The sequence below is a fragment of the Amia ocellicauda genome, chromosome 17 (assembly GCF_036373705.1).
Source record: "Amia ocellicauda isolate fAmiCal2 chromosome 17, fAmiCal2.hap1, whole genome shotgun sequence".
NCBI lineage: Eukaryota > Metazoa > Chordata > Actinopteri > Amiiformes > Amiidae > Amia > Amia ocellicauda.
This window is the reverse complement of record NC_089866.1, coordinates 17794059-17821012: the sequence shown is the minus strand read 5'-3', so window position 1 is coordinate 17821012 and position 26954 is coordinate 17794059. Positions and strand designations below refer to the sequence as shown.

The 26954-nt window shown below is 37.2% G+C and overlaps 1 protein-coding gene across 2 annotated transcripts in view; it reads right to left on the bottom strand.

Annotated features, from left to right (window-relative positions):
• Window positions 1-26954, bottom strand: part of ksr2 (kinase suppressor of ras 2) — a 78483-nt gene that overhangs the window by 22169 nt on the left and 29360 nt on the right. For both annotated transcript variants that reach the window (XM_066689415.1, XM_066689414.1), the window contains exons 6-16: window positions 22916-23097; window positions 12728-12797; window positions 10556-10639; window positions 8589-8656; window positions 7303-7323; window positions 6893-7011; window positions 4944-5112; window positions 4343-4384; window positions 3831-3897; window positions 1552-1600; window positions 718-1085 (exon numbers count right to left, since the gene is read on the bottom strand). In XM_066689415.1, the coding sequence (XP_066545512.1) occupies window positions 718-1085; window positions 1552-1600; window positions 3831-3897; window positions 4343-4384; window positions 4944-5112; window positions 6893-7011; window positions 7303-7323; window positions 8589-8656; window positions 10556-10639; window positions 12728-12797; window positions 22916-23097 (1239 nt within the window). The remainder of the gene's footprint in view (window positions 1-717; window positions 1086-1551; window positions 1601-3830; window positions 3898-4342; window positions 4385-4943; window positions 5113-6892; window positions 7012-7302; window positions 7324-8588; window positions 8657-10555; window positions 10640-12727; window positions 12798-22915; window positions 23098-26954) is intronic.

The following is a 26954-nucleotide window of genomic DNA, read 5'->3' as shown; positions in this document are numbered from 1 at the left end:
GTCTCTCATTCCTGGTTCCATGTGAATAAACACCAACAAAGTAATTTCACGTGGCCTGAATTTCAAAAGCCCACTCTGACAATGAACTTCATAACGAGACCTGCAGGACAGGAATCTCCACAAGCATCTTCAGTTCTGAGAAGGCTGACATTTTCACAGAGTTAACATCAAATCATTAAGAGTTTGTTCCCCCTTCGCACAAACAAACCTCAATCAAACCAAAGATCTCATTAATTGGTTTTCTCTTGGTACGTATTAATTATGCAACGTTACATACTCATTTAAGACCGTGCTTCTGGAAACCCACAGTTGACGCCTGACTGTGAAAAGCTGTATTTACTGATACATTATTTACTTACGTACTTAGACGAATGCTTAAAAACATTTTGCCTAACAGGCGATACATCATTTCAGAATATTACATTAATCATGATTCATGATTGTGCGTTGTTTGTGATGTAAAATTCGCGTAATTGACTATTAACATTGATATCATTCAGCAGGCTGGCAAATTAAATTCAATAAGGTGATTTAAGGCAGGATAATGAAACAGTGCACAGATCCACTACAAGTGACAATATCAGCTCCTGAGTGACACACAACACTTTCATCCAAATGACAATATTTAAAAACCTGTTTGTTCAATTAGTATATCTCCACCCCTTGACACTCACATTTGCATACTGTGCCCACCGGCTGTAGGTTTTCCTGACTCACCTGGTAATGATGGCTAAATGAGGAGGGCTCATGCAGGCCCCCATAAACAGCACAACATTCTCGTGTCTGGTGTTGCGGTAGGCCATGACCTCCCTCTTGAAGGCCTTCAGCTGGTCCTCGTTGTCCCTCTCGATGTCTATGAGGCGGATGGCGACCTCGCCGTGCCAGCGCCCGTGGAAAACCTGGCCGAAGCGCCCCTTCCCGATGAGCTCCCCGATCTCCAGCTGCTCGAAGGGGATGTCCCACTCCTGCAGGAAGATGCTGGTTTGACTGGCTTTGCGGGGGAAGTTGCGGGCCGAGAGGAGAGAGAGGTTCATTTCCTCGAATTCGTCTTCAGAGTCCTCCGCCTCATCGTTCCCGTCCTCATTCTAACCCCCAGAAAAGAAAACGAAAATAACAAAATGTCGGTTAAACACAACAAGGCAAAAACAAGCAGGAAGTCGCTGTAAAAAGAAAAAAAAAATCACAGATATAAATTAATTCAGAGAATACACATGAACACACAGAATAAATATTGAGTGGTATAAACAACAATCCGAGTCGCTTCAAATCAATTCCATTCTTGAATATAGAGTCTCTAGTCCAAGATTCCTTCCATCCTTTCTAAGAACACTGGAATGTTTATTTTAGATTTTTCTCATTAAGTGGGGCAAAATTTATTATACAAAAAAGATACAGCACAGCTTGTAAACAATATGTTATTCTTTCTTTCATCATGGATATTTATGGCAAGCGATTAAAGGATTTCTTCGACATCAAACAACATTATTTTGCATCACAGGTAAAGGGAAAGCGCCTTTTCTTCCATAATGCCAAAAAGCAGGCATGACTTACCTCTGATGTAGGTTCGACTTCAATCTGTAGTATAGGTTTCCCTTCATTTCTAACAAATTGGAGGAAAAAACATCCAGAGATCAAGTAACTTTTTCAGATACTCAGTGTAGATCAGTAAGCCTCACTACATTTACTTTAGAGGCACAGGTTGACTCAAGAGAATCGATTATTGGTCTGAATTCCCACCAAACCTAAGTTTTTAGCCAAGGAGATTTTGAAGACAGAGTCACAGAAAAACAATTAATTTCAAGGTAGATGACTTAAGGAGTCCGTTACCGTTACGGGCCCTGTAAATACTGATGGATATAGATTGGATTTTAAACTAGAGGAGTTGTCTATTGTCATCCCGTCATTCCAAGTAGACAATCCGTAACCTTTACATGTTCGTTAATGCTATTGTGGAATGATTTCCTACAATTATACGCGGAAATAGGGCACAAATTACGGGCTACACAGATCTGCTCTTTCGCTTCATCAAAGACTGCCGTCAATCAGATTGAAGGAGAGGGTTCATTAAACCGACAGAACATGTTCTTTTAGCGGTAAAACCTTAAATCTGTCACTGAGGTTAAAATTAATAAGGGTTAGCATAATGATATCAATGGATTTATTGTAATATAGCTGCTCCTTAACAGATTGATACATAGACAGGCAGACAGAGAGACAGATAGGTAAACATCTGAGTTCAGGCAGTGTAAGAGAGTAAGCTGAGATGCATTTACTAATAATTAAACATAGTGCACTATAACACAAAATATCAAACAGAGACTACATCATCTATAATAGTAAAGACTGTTTTTTACTATGAATACCTTCTCAAATAAATACTGTTCGGGTGTTCTTTAGGATGGTATTATTCTAATTATGATTATTATGGTTGTACGTCAACAATCTTACTATTATTCATCATGGCTGTTCTCATATATAGCAAACATGATATTCTACATACAGATTTACTAGCCATTGCTGTGAAAACAGGTATTCTGTAGTGTTTATCAGTTTAGTTTTGCTATAGAATTTGCACTCCGGCAGTACTGTGAAACTCTTAGGGTTTTAAAATGGCATATCTGCTAATAGGGGCTACACATGAAATTGAGTGGAAATAAAGACTACATGAGGCAATTGTGTCCCTAATAACTGGAAAACCTATTTCAGTATTTGATTATGTATTATCATCCCACTCTGATTTCCTCAAATTTAGCACAACTGGAACTAAATGGCGACATTTGACTAAGATCAATTCATTCGTAAGGAGTCTTAAATATGCATATGTTTATTATGATTATTTTAAGATACAGTAAAGTTATATAAAGAGGAATTTTCTCACTATTTAATAAGATTTTGTTTGTTCTTTTTGGGTGGATTTTCTGTGAGACATTTACACTGAAGAGCTGAGTTTGTTTTCTTTAAATGTATTCTGCCTGCTATTTTGAACTCCCCTTCATTTCCCCATGTTTATTTTCTAAACATACATATTGCGCACGAGTAAGAAAACAAACTGCAGCTCCATATGGCGATTTCTACAGTGCTTTTTTTTTTACAAATTCATCCACAACTGTGCCAGCCAATCAGAACACAATATTAACTATATAGACACAGTCTTACATTTCAAGTAGTCCCTTTTTACCATGGTTTGTGTCAGAAACACATTTTGGTCACTAAATGGTCAATGTTGATAAATTCAACTAATTTTAAAAATAAAGGCTAAAGCACAAGGAAACATGATTCTAATTTGTTTATCACATACTCTCCGTTCATCTGATGACTCATATCGCATTTTCCATGTATGAATGCCTCCCCATACGGCTGTCTTATTCTCCACACGTAATATTCCCCAGAAGCCTCCAACCCCCCTCAGCTCTTTGTCATGTTCTCCTAGAAATAATGTCTCCAAAATGGCCTCTATCGGCTCCTTGAGTTTTTCTCCTTTTTAACTTTATTATTGGGTTAATCTGAATATCTCAAATTAAATCTAATTAATGTAAATCATCCATCTTCTAATGCTCTGAACTCAGGCTTAGGTAATCAAGATAACTAAATGAATACAGATAATTGAGCTACCATACTGCAATCTTAACAGAATACATCCATGTTCAAAAAACTGTTCAGAACATTAAGAAGACTTCAGTATAATTCACAAGGGTCTCAAAGGGGCAACTGTGGGCAAATTGCCCATGAAATTAATTGACTTTTGGAGTAAGCCGCAAGGAAAGCCAAGCCTATAATCTTTTAGAAATTAAATAATAAAATACAGAAACGTGAAATAATTATCATCTTACGCGGAATCAGAGTTGACAGGATGCAGAATAACTTGGGGTGCTCTGCTTGGTGCTTCTGGCGCAACATCTGGAAGGCAGGAATAAGGAAAAGGGGAGTTGATGTTTTCATCACAGTCAAGGAATTAAAAGGTAATCATGAATTCTACATCAAATGGTAAACATGAACTCTCTCAGGGGTCCTCAAAGGAGGAACATGCGACTTATTTTAGAAGAATCCTTAATCCTCAGGAAATTAAACCGAAACTGTGTGAATTTATTCATATCTTCTCTAGTCAAATATTTATCAAAGAGATTCATGTCTGTTAATCTACTGACGGGACAAAGAAAGTCACACAACTTGGTTCATTATCGCTGCAAAGTCCCAAATGTCAATAATTAAGGAACAAAAAAACACGACTTAAGAAAATGTTGGGACTTTGAATGTGCTTAGGAGTAGGTAACATCAAAAGAATTATCTTTGCTTGTTGGGGTGCATTATGGGAAGAGTTAATGGCCAATTATGGCTCACTTACCTGGAAATATGAACTGCTGCTTGTATTTGAAGTAATGAGAAGCTAGAAACAGAGGGAAGACACATTACAGCAATCACCCAAGAAGGAACATCACTCTTCTTACAGAAATCTAGTGGTCTCTAAGGAACATTTAATTTTGACTTAATTTAAGGTTTCAAGGATGTCAAAAAAAGTAATTGTTAAGGCCTGGGGGAAAATGTGTTGTCATTCTAACGATTTGTCTTGTGAAAACATCATCTTTTTACAGTTGCCTAAACATATAATATGTCACACAAAAGACTATGCTTCAACTTCTTTAAGACACAATTGTAACATAATGGAGTTCTAGAATATTTTTTTATCTCAACGACAGGACAGATCGTTTTTTTTCATAGATAACTGTTTTTTTACGCCAATTTTAATAATTGATTCCTCGCCCTAAAAATCTAAAACAAATGTACTGTCAGGAATATGTTCCTCACTTTTCATTACACAGGGAACTAAACAATACTGCTGCAGTCTTATTTGCCCTCTCTCTCTCACACACACAATATAATGTTAAAGTCACATGATCTGTTATGTAAATTGCTCATAGGTATTCAAGGTCTCCCCGACAACGTACTTGTTAAGTTGAACTGTTTCTGTTGCCGGGTGCACTGTGGGGACGGGTGCAGTGGTGATGGGGGGGTGGCACTGGGAGGAAGAGGGGGTGCTGGTGATGATGGGGTGGAGGAGGTTGTTGAAGAGGGATTACTGCTGGAATCTGGCTGATACGGAACAGGAATGTGATCCTGCAAAAAAAAAAATGAAGATTAAATAATTATATAAATAAAAGTATATCAAAAACACTTCCATCTTTAGGTTTCGGAACTCCGTGCATCTCTTCAGCTACTGGGAAGAAGGAGAGTTTCTTCCCAGACAAATTTAATTTACTTTCACCAAGCAAGGTGTTGCTGAGCACATATTTCTGTGTATTAAAAAATATATATTTCTCAGAATAATTATACGTATACTTCAGTGCAGCTGCCGTACATGAACGCAAAATGAAATTACCAGACAAACAACTCTGATTCATAAGACTGCACCCTATATTTTTCTGTCTTTTGTGAAGATTTGTATTCAGATTTTTAATATGAGCTTGAAAACCATTAAAAAAAAAAAAACTAATTTGCTCGGCAGTATTCGAGCTCGGACTAGCTTCCAAGTGTGCCCTCTTCCTTGTGACTCATCCAATGTATTTTGTTTACAAGCCTCCAATTTATTAGATCCTATGAACCCTGCTAGATTCAGGTAATATATTCCCTTTTAAAGCTTTTTACAACATTATCTCTGCAAATGCAGTTGAACAACAGTCCCTCCATATTCCGTAATTATTTTCTAAGGAGCGTCAGAAGGGGAAAAAACAGCTCTCTCATTCAAAGGCCCCTTTGTTAGTTTACACTCCTAGTCTCTCTCTGTAGTCAACTTGGCTTCATTACTGCAGCTTCCTTTTTTGCCTTCTGCTCTTGTCTTTTTCACTGTGACACACAAACTGCGGGGAGTTTAATGGCAAATCTCTCTTGAGGAAGGACCGTTAAAGAGTCATTTCAGTCAAGGCTTGGGGGTGGCCTCCTTCAGAGTGTCTGCTGGGGGATGGAGGGGCATTTGCAGCCTCTTTTTCATTAACGTCCATTTATTTCGATGTTATGTTGGGAACCCCTACTGTGCTCACCCCCCACTCACTTTGAGACACTTTGAGACATCTCTGGAGTTAAAAACTGTGTTCCAAGAATTTGCTAAGCAGCTAGGTTCTATATGAGCATACTAACATTAAAACTAAACGCAAACATTTTAATCCTGAATTGACAGTATTCGGGAATACAAACATTTTTTATTTCATATATTGACTGCATATTTCCAAGTCTTTCATAACATTTACTAAATATACTTGTGGTACACGATATAATGTATTTTATTCCTTAAGGGAACGCCCCACTTTTCTATGCCCTCCGTAAATCATGGCCACGAAGATATGATTTTAAATTCTCTAAAATTACACAGTCATGAATGTGTTGTTTCACAAAGGATGGTGTTAAAGGCTGTCAAATAAATGTAAGTGATGTCAGCATGAATCTGAGATCAATAGGGTTCAATTAGTGTGGACGGTAAGTGTGGCAGCTTCAGTCAGGTCAGTATGTTGACTGTGTAACACACTCCTCTCAGGGCAAGAAGGAGTGATAGTAATGCGCACACTGTTCCCAGTTCTCTGGCCTTTCTCTGACCACACAAGTGTCGTTGTCTGGTGTATGCAGATTTACAAACCATAAAAAAGTTAAGTTTAAGTTTAAACAAGTTAAGTCTGGCAATTTGCTTAATTCTTAAAGCTTTGTTGTAGTTTGTCTTTACTCAACACAAACAAATACCCAGGAGCACAAGCAATGTGCTCTTTTTAGTGCAATTCACACATTTTTTGTAAGTGTTTATGGGTCCCCTACAGACTACTGATTATCCTAATCCTTTTGGGACACAATTATCAGTGTTGCTGACAAAGAGTGCCATAGCTCATAGCCTTAGTGGTATGAAAACACTTACCTTATTGATTTTGTTGGTTTTTGGGAGCGTTTGGCTGACATGTAGGTCTGAATACCTAGGCGGTCTCCTGAGGGGGTTGTTAATGTCACATGGCACAGATTCAGTCCGAACAAGACGAGCTAAAATAGGGAAACAGATAAGCAGACAGAATGTTTCTTGTTCTTTCCTCTGCCAAATGCAACACAGCAGTAACAGGGCATTATTATTAATGCGATATCGGCTTCCATATATGCAATTCAACCAAGAAGACATTTAAGGATGTTCATTTTGTATTACTATATGTTAAATACAAATCAAAGTCTTATGAATTTTAAAAGATATTTGATTAATGTTCAATGGCAATTTGTAATTTTAATTGTGATACTGTTGTATAGTGTACAAAAGCAATCACTTTTAATTAATTCAATTACCTTGGTTTGTTCCTTGGTGATCTTTTAAGTCAAACGAAAGAGAAAGGATTAAAGAAAGCATTTCACAAGACATAAAGACTGCACCATTTCCAGTAAAGTAAATATGAATATCATGCCACAGGTATGACCTAGCATTTACCAGAACATTATGCATTATCTTTACTTAATGTTGTCCAGGAACATGCTTGAGCAGACAGTAAAACTCAAAGATGAATGTATTCTCACAATTAGAAAATTGTCAGAAGAAATAAGGAAAATAAAATTGACATTTAGCATGGCATTTGGAATTTATTTGACATTCAGCATGAGTTACATGGAATCGAAACTTTGAACAAAGCTGCAGTAGGAGGTAAAATGTATTTTAAAAGTCCAAATGACAAACAATACAGTTCTGTAAACCCACAACACACAGCGGTCCAAGCGCAGCATTATGGCTTGAAAGTGTTCTTCGAGTTTCTGAAGACCAGGCAGTTGAGAAATGCAGGTGTGTCTCGAGTACAATTTGAAATAATTATTGTTGCCATCTACTCTACAGTCTCTGTCGTGCACTTTTGGCACAACATAGCAGTCCCCCACTGATAGGGTTATTTGTTTTAGTTGCTTCAACATTTAGAAATTCACAACAAAGGGGATTATGTTCAATCAAATGTACCCCATTGTGTTGTAGATGGAAAGACACAGATTTTTCCCACTACACTTAGCAAGCCTATTCTTCATCAGGTGATAAAAACATCTCGATTATTGACGCACACACATTCCTCCTGTCCGCGCATACACATGACTCCCTCGGTGAATTACTTCTATGTGGGCATTGTAAGATGATACAAATGCTGGTACTTACTGGTAGTTAAAATTCAGGTCATGCTGAGGTAGTTTCCCCAGTGAGAGACCTGTCTTTAAAGCTTCATACTTGCAAAGCTAGGAACAGGCTGAGCCCACTGGGGTCACAAAGCAAGACCAATTAGTCCCAATGACAAGCACTGTATTCCTTTCATCTTTGGTCTCCGACAATTCAGAGATATCCGTCTACTAAGTAATGAACAAGTTAGGGTTGATTGTAACTGATTTTGATTAGGAGATTATAATTTGTTTTAGAGAAGGGCAGAGTTTAAGGTTTCAGTTCTGTCAGACACTCAAAATGTAGATATTATCTGTTATCACTTCAGTAAATGTAATTGTCCTAAGTGGAGTAAAAAAGGATGGTAAATGGTTCATGGATGTATTAGTTTTTAACCTAAAGCTTTAGTTACAATCAGCCATGGTTGTAAGGTTGGTCAACCCCCTACCTCCACGATGAATAATAAGCAAATGACAGGGTGGAGCTTCTTTGGTGCATTTATTGTGGCACTTCAACCTGAAAAACAATAAACAAAATATACTCTTGACTCCATTAATAAAATTAATCAACTAAGCTTTGAAAAAAAACTGTTACACAGAAAAACCGAGATAGAGGTTTACATTGTTTTGTTATGATAACAGCACAGTATTTATAACCATTTTACTTAAGAGTTATTTAAGTTAAGTGAAAGCATGGTAAAGATACAGCTAACAGATATGTCTCTGCATGACGGATTTCTCATTCTCACAATGAATACAAAGGTGACACAACAATCGAGAAAAGACTAACGAGAACAAAGAACTCAGATAACAACACGCAGCTTTGAAATGTAATAATCTGAAAGATATTGATGCTGACAGTATACCCTTGTATTTGCACACTCCAATATGAAGCACAAACATGCACAAGTTGTTTGAAAGTGTGAGTAAACCTTCAACCAGATTATAAGATTGTCCAAAATAGGCAGAGATTACACACAGTTTTTTCATTGGCAGCTAAATAAACAAGTGCGGTAATATCAGCTTTTTTTTTTCCTTGAAAGTTCAGAATGAAATACAGCAGTCATACAGTAATGCTTGTTTGTAAAAGTAAATGTTTACACTGTTTTCAGAGCGCGATTAGCAAGAGAGCAATATTTATAAACCCTAGAGGACCACAGAAACCAGTTATAATAATTATAATAATTTGACTGCAGAACAATCTTACTCGTGCTTTATTAAAATAGGGCACATTCATCTTTTTTGAATGCCCAATTTAATTTGTTTTGTTTTCAGTTGCGGAAAAGATAAAAACGAATCACTGTGCTTATTAATAACAATTTGTCCCATAATGCGTATTTGTTTTAAGACTCTTCTTTCACAGTCTCAAACCACTTAAACATCCATATAAGTGATACAAAGTATATGTGGAAGTGGGTCTGCACAGACTACAATTGTATGTTTCCTTTTGAAATCAGAAGCAACAAACCTTAAACCATAAAAGCATGTGAAGGAAGTAAGAACTAAGGAACAAAGCGCCATGCATGCAGGTAGAACACTTCAACTCTGGTCTGTACCACCACGAGATCTTCAGATTTGTATTCTAACTGAACTCTTACATACTCATACCTGAACTGAACCTGGACTATGACTCTTCTATTGCACTGAAGACAATTATGTTTTTTTTTTTAAGAGACTCATAAACTTTGCTGGATTGTAAACCTCCAGGACCCAGCTGAACAATCCCATCCCCTTTTGCCACTCTTGTCAAACGAAGAAGACACTGAGTTTGCCAGCCTGTAAGACCTTGTTATGCATCATCTAACATGAGTATAAAGACAGCCGAGAAAATGGGAACACGATCCCAACACGGGTCTCACCTCTGTACCCAAGAATATATAATCCCAGGCACATTTATTGCCACCTAGTTTGATTCCACATCATTGCATGTCAACACATTGTTCATGCAGGTGATGCGAATGAATGGCTTTCTTCAACTACTATCTGAACATGAGCAGAGCTGGGAGGGAAAGGTGAGGGAATGACAGACTGTGCATGCTTGGCTTCATCTTAAAATGACAGACAAGGGCACTCAATAATGGCCTATGGGAAAGGAAGAAAGGGAGCCTTCATCTTTACTTGACCCGACAAAGCCACTATGAAGATCAATGTGCATTTTTATTCATCAGGAGGCAAATTAATGATATCCTGTAAGTTCTACCAACTCTAAAATGTGCTCAATTCTTGAGCTAACTTTAGGTCAGTTCAATTTCACACATTTTGTGTTCACTGTGACTTAACACAGAGTTAAGAGTAGACATTTAGTGCAGCAGTCAGTTTCGTTGAACACTTCTGGAACCTCAATGCCGGAACATGTCGGCATTCAAAAAACATTACCGGTCTCTTAGCACAACTTTCGAGGAAGCAAAGGACATACTTGCAGTTTTTACATTTCAGACCGAACAACATTCCTTTTCCACATACAGTGCATGTCTGGGACATCCAGTATTTGGTGGAAAATCTGCAAAGAGAGGAAACAAAAAGAAACAAATTGATTCCGAAATACAAATCACTTGAAATAATCGCACAGGGTGTCAAATATATCAAATTATGTTGAATGTAATTATCCATGTCTGTCTCACATGAAAAGAAAACCAAGAACATGTCCGCAAACTATTTTCACTGACAGCGGTGGAAGGAAATAAAACTCTTAAGAAAACACTGCTGTGTGGCTTAAGTTATTTCAAACACATTTCAAGATTTTATGAAGCATTAAATAGAATTCTCACCTGATTCAAAACTAGTGGTTAAATAATAAATAAATAAATTCTTATCTAAAAGGTCAGGGGAAAAAAGTCAAGATAAAGATCTCCACTTTGTCTGCTCACCTGAGCAAGCATTAGGTCTCTAAAATTCTTATGATCCAGAAGAGTAGAATGTAAAAAATAGGCTATATAAATGTATTTATCAGAGTTCAGATCACTTTTACTAGATACCCTTTTTAAAAAGCCAGCAAGGTATACTGTATCTGAATTTTAATTGCATGGCCCTCTATAAAAAGACTTACAAAGTCTTACTTCAAAGCAATAGATGCACATCTTAACAATAACCACAAAACAAAAAACAAAAAAAGGAAATGTGTTTGTACGGGCCAAGAAATTAACAAAATAATTCTGGGAGTTTTTTCGAAACCACTTGCACGCTGCCAAGCACATATATAAACTGTGCTCAACTATAAAAACAATTCAGTGCCTCAGCTTTAGAGTGAGTGACAGCATAAACCCCATTATATTTACCATCAGTCACCGAAACCCTATTAAAGGTCAGCAGGTAATAGAGTGTGACTAATGTTGTTTGACAGTATGAAGGTATCTTCATTAGACCCTCCATTTCACCTCATCCCAACTATAACACAATTTAATACAGTCTTGTCCTGCTGGGAAATTATATTTAAACAACAGACATGACAAACATAAAGTGAAGCAGACCACATTTTCAACTGCCTTTGCATTAATTTCTTTGTTTTGTTTTTCTTGCTACTGCTCTGTTTCTTTTCAGCACAATTTCCATTATAAACAAATCTGATCAGTTTCAGTCCTATAATGAGGGCCACTCCATATGACGTTACTGTTCAGCTCCATTAGTCCGAGTCAAGCAAAACTGGCCATGGTCCCAAAAACATTTAACAGAGGGTTGTGGTGAAGTTATTATCCTGCCCAAGCAAAACAATAAAATGACCAATGAAACTGGGTGTTGCTCTGCCCAGTAGACTTCACCCGGGTGTGACTTTTGGAAAGAATGAAGAGAAATATCGATAAAATCCAAGAAACAAAAAAATGTACTTTATACTTTATAAATGTATGACCAAATACAGAATATATAACCCTTTAGACAATGTCAAGATTGTTGTCACAACAGTGTAGAGTATCAATATTTACTTGTAATGTATAATATATTAAATGTATTAAATAATACATTTGTTCTGTGATTGCAGAAGGTCACAGAAGGGGCTATTTTATTTTCCTTGGCATGTGTTTTTTTTACTTACCAAAGTAGAGACTACTGTTTATATACAAGACAACGTATCGTATCAGTACAACATATTACAAATAAATAAACAAGATCTGCTCAATAAGGAACCTTATCTCCTTTATCAATAATTCCCCCTTGTCAACCCTGTTCTCAAGAGGGTGCCTTAACTGTTCGCTGAAATCCCAACGAGCACAAGTGTTATACTTTAATGGGAAACACACATGCTTATCAGTAACGGACAGCAACTGAGGGATCAGGTCTGCCTCAATCAACAAGTGTCTGGACAGGATTCCTAGCATGAAGACAGAAAGAGATGTTTCTCTCTTCTCTATTGGATATTAATTGGCAATCCACCAAGAGGCAAATCTGACAAAGAACAGCACATGAGTGGAACAGCATATAACTGCCAAGCGTTTGTGTCTATCATAGTCATCTGAATCCCTGACACCACTAACTGTCAGGGCAAGCAATGTCACTAAACTGTCACTAAAAGAGCAACGAGGATAACCCCGAACTCAACCATTTAATTAGGCTGACATTTTGCCTGAGATGCGTTCTCATCTGGTGGGAACGTTACCTGTGTTTTATTGAATTTCCCAGATCTCTGCGGGGGATCTGAGGAGACCATCGAGGCACTGAGAGTGTGTCTGCAAGAAAAAAAAGGAGAGAGAGAGAGAGAGAGAGAGAGAGATTCAGAAAATAATTATGTAGGAATGAGAGATGCTGTTAGCATTGTATGGGAATCTGACCATAAGAGCATGTAAATATGGACAAACACAAAAAGATTACATTGATCCACAAGAAATTGTCTTAATATAAAGTATTACAATATTTATCTCAGTAAATGTCCTGGCAACATTGACTTTAAACTCAGTAATTGCAAAATTGCTCCATCTCCGAAGGCAGATAACAAAATTAAAGTGATAAGATTATCATTTCAGTAGGATTCACTCAACGACATTATTGTTTTAGTCACCCATAATAGCGCCATTGACATTGTAGTAATCAATTAAAAAGACTGTTTTCAGAACTGCATCCTTTATTTTTAAATAAAAGCACTAGCTCAGGTCTGCTCTGGAATACTTGAATACTACTGCCTTGGGGGAAAAATGACTAATGGTGAATGCCACTTGGCAAGAATATTGCAGCGTCTCTACAATGATTTCAGTCACATTCAAACAATCCCGAAACTCGAAGCACAATAGAGAGAGAGAAAAAAAACGAGTGACAATAAAATCCCATTAATATGAATGATGTGTGCCTATTTAAGAAGAGCACACTTTCCATTACACTTGGTAGAACTCTCAGGAACGCTGTTAAAAAGAAAAATGGAAAAAACGACTATATCGGGAGATTGCCACTTAAAAGATGTTAATCAGATAGGTTTAACTCAGAAAGAACAGAAACCCTACAAAAACATTGACAGCATCAGTGTATCTTCCCCCCAAATTACTGCAAGGATAAATTTATGTTTGCATTAATAATTCTCACCAGAATACTTCAGTTATTTACTTACCAGTTAATACAGTTATCAAAACCCTAGAATGAACCCAGGCCTAATAATTATAATCTGCTGTTTAGTTAATTCTAAATGGGCAATAATGCAGGGGTGTAGGTCAGTGATTTTTAAAGCTTTGTTACTCTAGTGTGGGATGTGTGAACTCTGGCCTTCATAGCCTCCTTCATCAAGGTCATCAGAGCCATTAGACCACAGATGGTTTCAGTACAAAATAAATAAATAAATAAACTTTATAATGGCCCTTTCTTAGTGTAGGTGGTGACCAGATTTGTAAATCAAGATTTCTAACAGCTGAGCTCTAATGGGAACTGACTCCCTGTTTATGCAGAGCCATATCCATGCCTTTGAAAAAGCTCTGGCTGCGCTCTCATTGCATGCACTTCAAATGCACATTCAGAAACACTCACAAATATATATACAGTGACACCCCGAATTCATCATCATAACTATTATCTTCTCCCTGTTGTACTCCAGAGGTGAGGAAAGTAAAGCTCTCAGAGGTTCAATAATTGTTTAGGAAAGAATGATACAATACAGCCTGAACACCATGCGTTACATAAAATATATTCATAATATAATATAATCATATTTGGCACAGAAAGATTATTAAACAGCAGATACAGTGCTTAATTTAAAGTGCTTTATTCCATGTAGCTCTGATATAAATTACTTCTACTGCCATTTTTGTATATATATTCTAATAATTTATCAGGTAATTCGTATATACACTACTGGTCAAAAGTCTTAGAACCCCCCCGGGCTCTGAATGACGGTGGGCGACATGGAAACTGTAAATCGGATGTGTTTGAGAATGAAATGTGCTGGTAGCCAAGAGAATAAGCTTTCAAATGATGTGCGCATTATAGGAATACAGTGTCACTTCTCTGCACAGCAGCTGCACGTAACACTGCCAAATAATGCTTAAGAGGGTGTAGTAACACAGTATACAGTGAGGGAAAAAAGTATTTGATCCCCTGCTGATTTTGTACGTTTGCCCACTGACAAAGAAATGATCAGTCTATCATTTTAATGGTAGGTGTATTTTAACAGTGAGAGACAGAATAACAACAAAAAAATCCAGAAATACGCATTTCAAAAAAGTTATAAATTGATTTGCATGTTAATGAGGGAAATAAGTATTTGACCCCCTATCAATCAGCAAGATTTCTGGCTCCCAGGTGTCTTTTATACAGGTAATGAGCTGAGATTAGGAGCACTCTCTTAAAGGGAGCGCTCCTAATCTCAGCTCGTTACCTATATAAAAGACACCTGTCCACAGAAGCAATCAATCAATCAGATTCCAAACTCTCCACCATGGTAAAGACCAAAGAGCTGTCCAAGGATGTCAGGGACAACATTGTAGACCTACACAAGGCTGGAATGGGCTACAAGACCATCGCCAAGCAGCTTGGTGAGAAGGTGACAACAGTTGGTGCAATTATTCGCAAATGGAAGAAACACAAAATAACTGTCAGTCTCCCTCAGTCTGGGGCTCCATGCAAGATCTCACCTTGTGGAGTTTCAATGATCATGAGAACGGTGAGGAATCAGCCCAGAACTACACGGGAGGATCTTGTTTAATGATCTCAAGGCAGCTGGGACCATAGTCACCAAGAAAACAATTGGTAACACACTACGCCATGAAGGACTGAAATCCTGCAGCGCCTGCAAGGTCCCCCTGCTCAAGAAAGCACATGTACAGGCCCGTCTGAAGTTTGCCAATGAACATCTGAATGATTCAGAGGAGAACTGGGTGAAAGTGTTGTGGTCAGATGAGACCAAAATCGAGCTCTTTGGCATCAACTCAACTCGCCGTGTTTGGAGGAGGAGGAATGACCCCAAGAACACCATCCCCACCGTCAAACATGCAGGTGGAAACATTATGCTTTGGGGGTGTTTTTCTGCTAAGGGGACAGGAAAACTGCACCGCATCAAAGGGACGATGGACGGGGCCATGTACCGTCAAATCTTGGGTGAGAACCTCCTTCCCTCAGCCAGGGCATTGAAAATGGGTCGTGGATGGGTATTCCAGCATGACAATGACCCAAAACACACAGCCAAGGCAACAAAGGAGTGGCTCAAGAAGAAGCACATTAAGGTCCTGGAGTGGCCTAGCCAGTCTCCAGACCTTAATCCCATAGAAAGTCTGTGGAGGGAGCTGAAGGTTCGAGTTGCCAAACGTCAGCCTCAAAACCTTAATGACTTGGAGAGGATCTGCAAAGAGGAGTGGGACAAAATCCCTCCTGAGATGTGTGCAAACCTGGTGGCCAACTACAAGAAACGTCTGACCTCTGTGATTGCCAAAAAGGGTTTTGCCACCAAGTACTAAGTCGAAATCTTGCTGATTGATAGGGGGTCAAATACTTATTTCCCTCATTAACATGCAAATCAATTTATAACTTTTTTTAAATGTGTTTTTCTGGATTTTTTTGTTGTTATTCTGTCTCTCACTGTTAAAATACACCTACCATTAAAATTATAGACTGATCATTTCTTTGTCAGTGGGCAAACGTACAAAATCAGCAGGGGATCAAATACTTTTTTCCCTCACTGTATATGTACATTATTTCATATATTTTCAGTTTTTGGTAACCTAAACATTTTTTTAACCTCTGTCAGTTTACCGCTTACCTTTGTAACATTTCAGGTTATTCAATGGACAACTGGACAAATGGGGGTGTTCTAAAACTTTTGACAGATAGTGTATGTCTTTCGTTTTTTAAGATATTCAAGATTATAGCTGAAAATTATCCATACAGACACTATCCACGTATCTGTGTCTAAACTGATTCTGTGAAGTTTTCAAATGTAAATAATCTCCCGTAATCTACTGTCAGAAACTGGGTTTGAGAGAAACTGGATACGAACCGGGCGGGAAACGTTTAATTGAATTGCTCCTTTCCAATGTTTCACCACACTGTAGAGCAAATCAAAGAAGCGATACTCTCGAAAGGGATAGCATGACTTACTGTTAATTGTTTTAATTAAGCAAGAAGGGGGACTGAAAGAAATTAGAAATGCTTTCATGTTGACAGAAAAACATACAAATTCAAGCCTTGTTAAGGTACTTAGTTTGCTCGCTAATAGAACTAGTGACTCAGGCCTCTGGTGTTCATTAGAGAGGTAGTATTTTGAATTTTAGATGAAGGTGCATTGTGATTATCTCTCGGCGAGCACTACTGTTGAGCAGCAGTCCTCTCAGAGAGCACACATCCCCTGCCCTTGGGACATGTCGAGAAATAATCAGATGTGTTTTACTCCAGACATTTTTAAACACATTCTCGCAAAACAGGTGATAGAGCAGCTTGTGTTGGGTTTATTTATTTATATTTGCATGTATATTATTATTATTGTTATTATTATTATTATTATTATGACAATGTCTTCACACATAAAAAACAATATAATCCCAATCTTCCAGTTCACCGAGTTTCTATGGCAATAGAAAGAATTCTACCAGTCCCACGCAGCCTCTTATGTGAAACAAAGAAATCAGCATTTGCTATCTCCTTGATGGTGCCCAAACCCAGTTAGGTATGCAAACATGCAACCTGGTGTGGGTACTGTGTTTCTCCAGTCTCCATTTCAATATGAAAGACAGGGAGATGTGTCCACTTCCCTGCAGCCTGAGAGTAAAAGGTTTTTAAAGGAAGACACAAACACAGCTGCATATTATGCTGCTTGATATTATAACACAAACGATGGCTTGTATGTTTTGCTGCTGTGCAGAAATGAATGCACAATTTGTTGCATATCAAAATGGTTACTACGGTAATGCCTACGCAGATCAACTAGCACTGCATCCTAACCAGCAAACTTATTATCCAGAGACATGAAGCTCAGACGACGCAGAGATGTTCACAAATGGAAGGCCAGACTAGCAGGGATAACATGTCCTTCTTCTGGAAAATAATGTATGACCAACAATCCTGCCTTCAAGCAAGAAAAAGAAACTCCTGACACAGCCTGCAAAATGTCAGCTGTCACATCTTTGCATTCCTGGATGCTGTGACTGATAGTGGATGTAATATGTAAGAACACTACAAAAATGACAACCATGGCGACATATTGGTTATGGAATAATGACATAATTGGTTTCCCTTTCAAAACTTAAAATAAAATAACCCAGATGACAGAAACGTTGATGCAGATTTCAAATTTGACTGTTACTGAAATAACATAGTGCCTTAAAAATGGCAGGATTTCTTGCTGTAGATGAGCCTTTCCCAACTTTGTCAAGTCTCTCCCCTCCTGCATGCTCACTGCATTACAGTTTAAAGCAAAACTGACCTTCAATGAGAAATCTGTGCATACCCTGATGTATACAGTTTATTAATTTGACTATTCTCATGTGAGTTTTGTCAAAAATGCTGTGGCACCCCAGAAATTAGAAATGTAACAAGGGTTGTGTTAATTAGTGGCAGGAATCCTGTAATCTTTCACCTTTCTGCACTGCATTGCAATATCATAATTCAGGATAAATATTCGGAATATTATTTAGGTGTTAAACTCATTAATTGCCATATTGACATTAATATGACATATGTTTAATGGAAAGACAAAAAAAGGAACATGTTACTCCTGTATTAGCATCCTTACACTGGCTACCTGTTTCTTGCAGGATTGATTTTAAAGTGTTATTGTTGTTTTTTAAGGCTCTTAATGATATGGCACCTCTACATATTTCAAATTCCTTATCATTTAATGTACCAAATCGCACACTCAAATCTTCCAGTGCGGTCTTACTAAATGTTCCAAAAATTAAATACCAAAAGTGAAATAGGCATTTATTACTATGCACCAAATATTTGCAACAAAATACCAGCTGAAATTAGACAGACAACATACTTGTATAGGTTTGCTCTGTCTTGACAATGTTGTTTTTAATTTTAGTGTTCTACTTGAGTTGTTTAATTGTATGTTTTGTTTTATTGTATTTGTTTTTATCTATTCATTATTTTCTCTTTTTTTATATTGTCTATCATTTAATACAATGTTGTTATCATTTCTATTTTTATAATGTATATATTTAAAGCACTTTGAGCTGCGTGTTATGTATGAAAGCTGCTATAAAAATAAATGTTATCAAATTAAGGTATACTTTATTTAGTAGAAGAGTAGCAATCTATGTGTGCACAATCTTATTGGAGTGGACATGTATTAGTTGTAACTTAAACTCTGAAATCGTTGGGATGAAGGTATTTTTGACAATTCATTCGATGACTTGACCTTCAGACACCTACCCTAGAGATAATGACAACTTGCAAATGAATGATCATTACATCAGAATGAATTCAAAGAGACTCTACTAAGGCACCAGACTTCTCCTTCTCTTTTCTTAATTTTCCAGTTTCCTGACCAGTTATCCACAGCTAATAGCTTCCTTCCTAGCATTGCTGACCCAACACCAGACAGCCACAATGACAGAAACAAGGAGAACAATGACAGGCGGAAATGCCACACAACACTTCCAGTAATATCAACACAAATCTGAAATCCCAATTAAAGCCTGAAGCTGAAATTCAAAAGAAAAAAGAACATCCAACCATAAAACCATCTGTGACTTTGAATCCAATCGTTCCGGTACAGCATTGCTCCCGTAAAGCAGTGGCCATTGAAATAAAACGATTGAATTCATTATTTAAATATATATTAAAGACTTCACTACTTTATTGATGCAATGCATTGACAATGACATGGAAATTAGGTGCAAATTCCTTATAAACCTTTACAAAAGTTTATTTTTGTGACCTTAAATTAAGGGTTTTACATAGAAACCCTGCTGAATGTACACCTGGCTTTAAATGTCACAGCTATCATCTCTCTTGATCCAAAGGTATTTTGTAGCTGGTCTTAAAAATGGCAGCTCAGACAGAACAAAACTGCAGTTCAACACCAAAGTCAGTTAAAAGCTATAAAGGGTTAAATATTATACTGTATTTGTAACTGTCTAAATAACTTCTTAGGCCATTTTAAAAAGGAGAGCCTGCTAAGTGTTGTTCCTATGGTAACCACAGGCAGTGTTCTTAACCTGTTTGAAACTCAGATGAACAATTTCGCAGAATTCGTCATTTTTGACATAAGACATTAAACCTCCTTGAACTTTAAGAACATGAAAACTGATTTTCTGACTTGCTGCTCTTGATCATAAATAAACTTAAATCTGCTTTGGCCTTCACATACCGGCAGTTATCGTATTTATGTTCAATAGTAAAGTGTGTAGGTATGATGCATACATTTTCGTGAAATGAACTTCATATAGCTGTCTCCAACAAAACAGCTGCCATGAAGGTCAGGAAATAAAATGAAAGGTTTGAATAAGGGCTGAATTCAAAAACTGCCTAGAGGGTAATTCATTCCCAGAAGACTTTAAACATTTTTTTTTTAATATAATTATGTCTAAAAAAATCCTTTGTAATTCCTTACTTTTTTCTGCTGTTCTCTGAAAACAATAGGTATTTTGAGAAGGTTAAGACATCTATCTCAGCCTATAAAGTGAAGCTGGGGGGTAAAGGTGGAAAGATTCATTAGCATGCGTTAGAGAACCCTTCCAGGATTGTGATGTTTAGCATGTAATTAGTAACGAGACCTTTGAGATTTGGATCTGTGTGTGGGATCTATATGCTGGCCCTTATTTGGATTCTGATCAATTCTTGGGGGAGGGTTTCAAACAACATTTTTCTTTCCTTTTTCTGAGACAAAATACATAATTTTATTACAGTAGTTGTACGATGTAATATAATCCAACATTTGTACTCAAACTCTGTAAGTAAAATGCTGTTTAATGCTGCTATCAACATTATTGACTTAAGGAAGTTAACTGTGTTGTAATTTCATTTCTATCCAGCCATTTAAAAATAATCAATGCATTACATCCATTTCAACCACTAACACATACCAACCACACTCCTGCACAACTTCTCCTGGTTTCATTTGTTTTGATCGTCTCTGAACTGTCACCCTGACACCTTGAAGTATTTCTGTAAATGCTGTTTTTTTAAGTAAAAAGTAAAAAGAATAGGAAAGAAAAGAAACGCAACACAGTACATCTGACAGTATAAACCTGAGGTACAACTAGGTTGAAAATGCAGTCTGTTGTCTTAATTATAAAAGTGCAAAAGGCCATCTGATTTGTAGGTTTACCTGGCAGCTTCACTCAGAACAAAGCAGGTGCTGTTCTGTCCTAAGGCAAAGTGACGATTTCAGACTACACAGGCTATCTCCTTTAATCATCATTGAAAATGTAAAATAAATAAATAATGCCAGATGTCCAAGCAAAAATATAAAGTGTTCTGTCTCTCACTACAGTCAAAGGATTCTGTGCTGAAGTTGCACACTAGTACAACTTTAGCGGTTAAACACGGCAGGTTTTTCGAGTGGCTTGCCGATATTACAATTTTATTTTATTTTTTAAGTATCTTAATTTGAGTGAAAACAGAATATTGTCAGCATTTTATTGAAAATAACTCTTTCATAAAAAAGGAATAATTGGACGTATACTGAAAACACATGTAGCAAGTTTTGGTTTGCTGTTTTTCTACACAATAATTATTTTCGTTTTTACATTCAACCCTGGAAATCATCCTGCAAATGCAAAAGCACAGTCGTCCCTCCCATTTCCATTTTCACCCCATTCACGATCATTGAGCAAAACTACATTAATAACATTTTGCAAATGGATTTGTGAGTGAAGTCAATCAGAATCCAGTGCCTTTGGTTCATGCCGATCACGTTCTAGTTTGGTACGGCACTGTTGGTACGGCAATACAAATCAGATTCAATTCCAGGCAGACATTTAAGATGGCTTATTGGGCCAAAAGGTTTAGTGGATTAAGGGTGTTGATGCCTTCCGTGAACAGTCCAAGCAGAGACAAATTATAGGATTTGATGGGACAAACAGAGCTAGTAAATGCAGTTGTAAATATGATTGGTGCCCAAGAGAAAACTCCAGCAGTCTGGTAATGCCATTAAGGGTACTTACACGGTTGAATGAAATTATTCTGCAACTGGTGGACTCTTTATCAATAGATATTAATATTAATCACTGTCTTCGGCTCTCTAAGAAAAATGGGTAGGAATTTTGTAGTGTTGAGCTGTTATTGTAGGATGTGTTATCATGCAAATCGCAACTCAGTTACCGCATGTGAAAGCATGCCAGGCTACAGTTGGGATACATTTATATTGTAGGGACGATGATTCACAAAAGAAGGAATGGCATTAATCAATCCGAGTTAATGAATAAAACGCATCAGCAAATTAGACATTAGATATAAGATTTGACTTGTCAGTGGCGTAACTTTTCAATTCGTCCTTTGTCCTCTGCTCTCTCACGTGTTCAAGCTCTCAGAACTTGGCAGCTTTCATTAAACCGAGTCATCATCAACACACTCACATACACACACGCGCAACTCTCCTCCTTGTCTTCCGAAAGATTAATTGCAGAGGCCGCTTCCTGGCGTCAATTTCGTACAACAGGGGACGCATCCAGCACTAGAATCACCACATGCATCCAGATAGTCCGATAAAAACCGGCGAGTGAGTTACAGCCTATTACTTTGGGTTCAGTGACATGCTGAGGTTACATCAGCAACCATATTTTATCTTTATTTTTTTTAAACCCCATTGTCATTCCCAGTGTTCTCACATCAGCTGCCACTCACAGCCTCTATTTTGTGAGAGTGAGACGTTTATTGTTTCTGGTGGTGTAGTAATAATGTAATGCCAGACTAACAGGCTGTATGCGGTGGCACGCTGCCACGGGAAATTATTAGAAATGCAAATTGCGACAACACGCGTTTCTTTTCTCTCTCTCGCTCTCTCTCTCTCTCTCTCTCTCTCTCTCTCTCTCTCTCGTACTTCATAATACGCCATTCCCGAGAACGAACTGAGGGACAAGATACCCTGACTGTTAAGTATTAGTCGTTTCATAAGTTGCGTCAAAAAACATAATTCTCAGTATGCAGTCCTTTTTTCTCAACTTCTTCACATATAGAGCCACATTCATAAAATATTTCCCACTGTGCATAGCTGACACTACACTATTATAACAAAACAAAAAAACAGCTATGAAACTGTGATTTGACATGTTTTTAGGGTGAAAAATGCAAGAGTGAGTGTCTGCTGATTAAATGTTTCTTTTAAGATTTTTAAGTTTGAAAATATGTCCAAGAGGTTTATTAGTTGATTAGCTTATGCTATTTATATATATATATATATATATATATATATATGGAAGTAAGAACTTACTTGCAGAGAAAGTGGCTTCAGAGTGAACGGGGGGAGTGGAGGGCAGGAAAGTTGGATACCCCACAAAGAAAGAGCGCAGGGACCGCTCCGAGAGAAGAGGGGATCGCTGGGAGGGGATGTTCTCGCAGCTTCCCACGCTGTTGTGAATCTTGAGGTTCAAGGGTTTGTTCTTTTTCTTTGCTCTGAACAGAGGGGAGAAAAAGAGATCAAAACAAAGAGTGATCAATATGATTGTGAAAATCGCACGGTGAGGAAAAATACTCAGGTACATTATATAAAATGTTGCAGACCACAGTAAAGGATGTTTCCACAGTAAGCATCATGTTAAATGCAACTTCAGTACATGAGAAGGAGAAGTACAGGAGAAGAACAGTTGGCGTTAGCTGTGCAAAGTTTGGACACACCAGATACATGTTTTGAACTACACAACCCTTGGAAAAGGTCACCAAACTAAACAGATTTTGAATGTAGTTCTGTATTTTTTTACTTTGATGTGACAAACAGTGTAATTCATAGCACAATAGCCCACATTTTGTATTGTTATGAAAGACGGAAATTCTGACAGCGTAGTTAGCACATGTTGTGGACCCTGTGAAACTGTTTAACCAAACTGGAAACAGTTCAGCCTATTAATTCAAGCCATATTCGCAGTGGCTTGGTCTTGTGTCCCAGTTGCCTACAAGCTTATTGACCTACAGCTTTCCCCTTCCAGAAAATGTCCACAGTTTGTACAACATGTTACTGTAGTAGTGAAAAATTCTGAAGCAAATAACACCTCCCCACACTTCACTGTCTTGGGAGATAAATAGTTCTCTCAATTGTGTATGAGAGGGGTTTGGAGCTGTGGCTTTTACAACAGCAAAATCAGCAACAATGAGTTAGTTAATCTAAGCTGCACTTAATTAGACACAGATCTCTGCCAAACACGCAAGACACAGTAATGACACACCTCCACATTTTCCAGAATTAACTAGGAGGGAAAATATTTACACAGAGAAAAACAAACAGACGTGTGTATATTATATATAATGCATACTTTTCTCCGTCTTAAAGTAATTCTGCAATCAGGGCCTTGGACCAGGGTTTTGAGGACTTAAATTTTGTCAAAAATGTAACCTATCATGTGAGGTGATTAGCAAACTATGTATCAGGGAGTTAGAGGAAGAAAGTATTGCCCAAGGTAAAAGAGAATAGCAACACAGGCAAGTGTCAAACTCATCCCTAAGGCTTTGCACAGAGTAACACAGTCATTAAAATACAGTCCTTTGGTCTAACTCTTGAACTTTACTGAGGCTTTAGAAATGTCATTGACCAGCAGTTATGTCTTTCTTTCATTCTTTTTATTAATTTGAACCTTCGAATCAGATAATTCTAAATAGACTGCCATGCCGAGCCCATTGTAGGTACGCATTTTAAGAAAAGTCAAGGACCTCTGGCATTCTTTGTCAGTTTGCACAAAATCCACAGCCTGTAATTAAAGGGCAAAAGCTAAGACTTTTTTGCTTTGTTTTTGAAAGGCAACATCAAATGAGGCTCCATTTCAAGAGAATAAGAATACTCCGTATACTTCCATATGTTTAGTTCTTAAAGTCAATCATTTAATGTGTGCTTCTTTAATTTGCTTGTTTTTCATTCTTTCATTTATCAAACTTTCTTGTTGTCTGTTTGTTTTTAACTACATTCATGATTTTTTTTGGCATCATTTCTAATTTTAGTGCCACTAAATAAGAACAGGAACCTTGTTAATGAAAAATGTATTATATGTCTGTCCCCTCTTCTCATAAATAACAGATCTGGATTGTTTATCTGAATGTAGTGGACCGGATGTGAGTCTTAGCTTTGGCAGAGAGCTCATTTAGATGCTGGTGAATGTTGCCTCTGGGTAGTTTCCTCAACTTCATTCATGCAATTATGTTTTTTAAGTAGCAGACTCATTTCAGAACCTAAGACAATAAGGAAGTAGGCTGCTATAATCTGTCTTCTTTCTCTTTTTCCAAACCATTTGTCTGCTACTCAGATAAAACTGCATTACGCACTTTTTAAAAATTGAATTGTGCCCATTTATCTTTCTCCATCTCCATTCGCTCTGGGTGATGGACAGATGACCTGACAGAGAGAGACAGCATGATAGACAAAAGCACCTGCATTGCTTGCCACCATAAAAAATAAATAACTCTCAGAGGGACAGTGTTGTCCTGTTACATTTAAACATATAACGGTCCTGTGTAATGTTTCTCTTACTGACTGTGCATGTCACCAAATCAGATCGGATAGAAAAATATCACAGAGAGGAATTACAAACACCTCCTTACTAGGAAGATTAATTCTATCCAAGTCTTGGATAAACTGCAAACTGCAACTCATTTTAAAAGTGGAATGGCATGATAATTATATTACACATGTGTTTTAAAGCCCAATTTATAGCCTTCATCTTAAAACATGAACTTTAACCCTGTGTCAGATACTTCCATTAAGGTAAGTGTATGGCTTGGCACAAATTAAGTGTGGAGCAGATTTAAAGATGGACAGAGTTGTGGTAAGGTAAGGGCTGCTTGAGTGACAGATTATAGTGGCCTATGGGTAGTATCCTCATTCTGAGACAACCGGGGTTGCATTTATCACCTAACGTTTTAGGATGATCACTCAGAAAACAGTTTAGTCATGTAATTAAACAGTGCCTAACAGACGATACAAATCAATAGATCGCAAATACCAAATGATACCAGCAATTGTAGGCAATAGGCAAGAGTTTGCTTATTTTTGATCTAAATGTTGCATTTCATAATTATTCCTCTTAATAATTACTTTATCTTCATCTTAATACTCATATTTTCTTTATATACCATATATTATTGTTTTTCACAATTAACTAAATAAAACAGGCTTAAATATGAACATGGTTTAATAGTGTCCCCTGTGATAATGTACTGATTATATAAGAAATACAGATTCCAGACACTTCACAAACCAATTGACATTCAATGCAAATCCATTCAATCTCCTATAAAAATAATTAACTTGATCTGATCTGTTTTTCTGCAAGTTGTGTCCTTGGATGTTTTCCTGTTTAACTACATTTGAAGTGCTTTTTGGTTTCAATAATTTGAGATTTCCCCCTCTTATACTACAAAAAAGTTATTTTTAAATAAATGTGTGTAATAATTACAGTTAATACCAAGCACCAGCAATACAATATTAATGGAGCTTAGTTTGTTCTTGCTTTGTGTAATTCTTGGAAGGTTGAAACTGAACTAATTTTCCTAGTTGTGTGATAATATAGGTATGCATCAGCTCACATTGCTTGTAATCTTCACCAGAATAACAACTATTAGCTTTGATCAAAGATTCTGAGAATCCTGGAATCGTTGCAGGTGATTGTAATTATAAAGGTTTTTTATGTGACTCATTGGAAATGGAAATAAATCAAATTTCCTGTTTTCATTTTAAATTGCATCAAATACATTTTAACCTCAGAGAGAGAAAAACAAGTATTGCTGGCTCCAGTTTCTTATACACACCTGGGCAAAACTACATAATCCTCCTCAAAAAAACAAAATGAAAATGCAGACAAACAGACACATATTCTTATAGGTTACCACTGATTTAAGAAAAATGTTACAAATAACATGTTTTTGTATATGGATAATGTAAGCAGTATGTTGTTTTGTATTATTATTATTATCTCTTGTCTTCCTTCCTAAAGAGTTACTTTAGTTTTCTCTTTGTTACGCAGCCTGGCTCACAGTCAATACTATCAAATCACATATCTCTCCTTTAGCTGCTACACGATTATCTATCAGAATAGCATAACATTGGAAGTCTCTTGCAAAACATTTTACAAAACAACAAAAGCCATGATATATTTTTTTTAAGCTGAATAATTTCTCATAAACAACTGTAATGCAAATCCTTCATAGGGGTTCCAGAACGTCTGCCTGTAGATCCTCACCATTTGCAGAAGGGTATGTGTTGTCAGTAATGACCTACTGAAGAACTATGGAAATGCAGATTTATTGAACCATTTTCCTCTATTCATTAT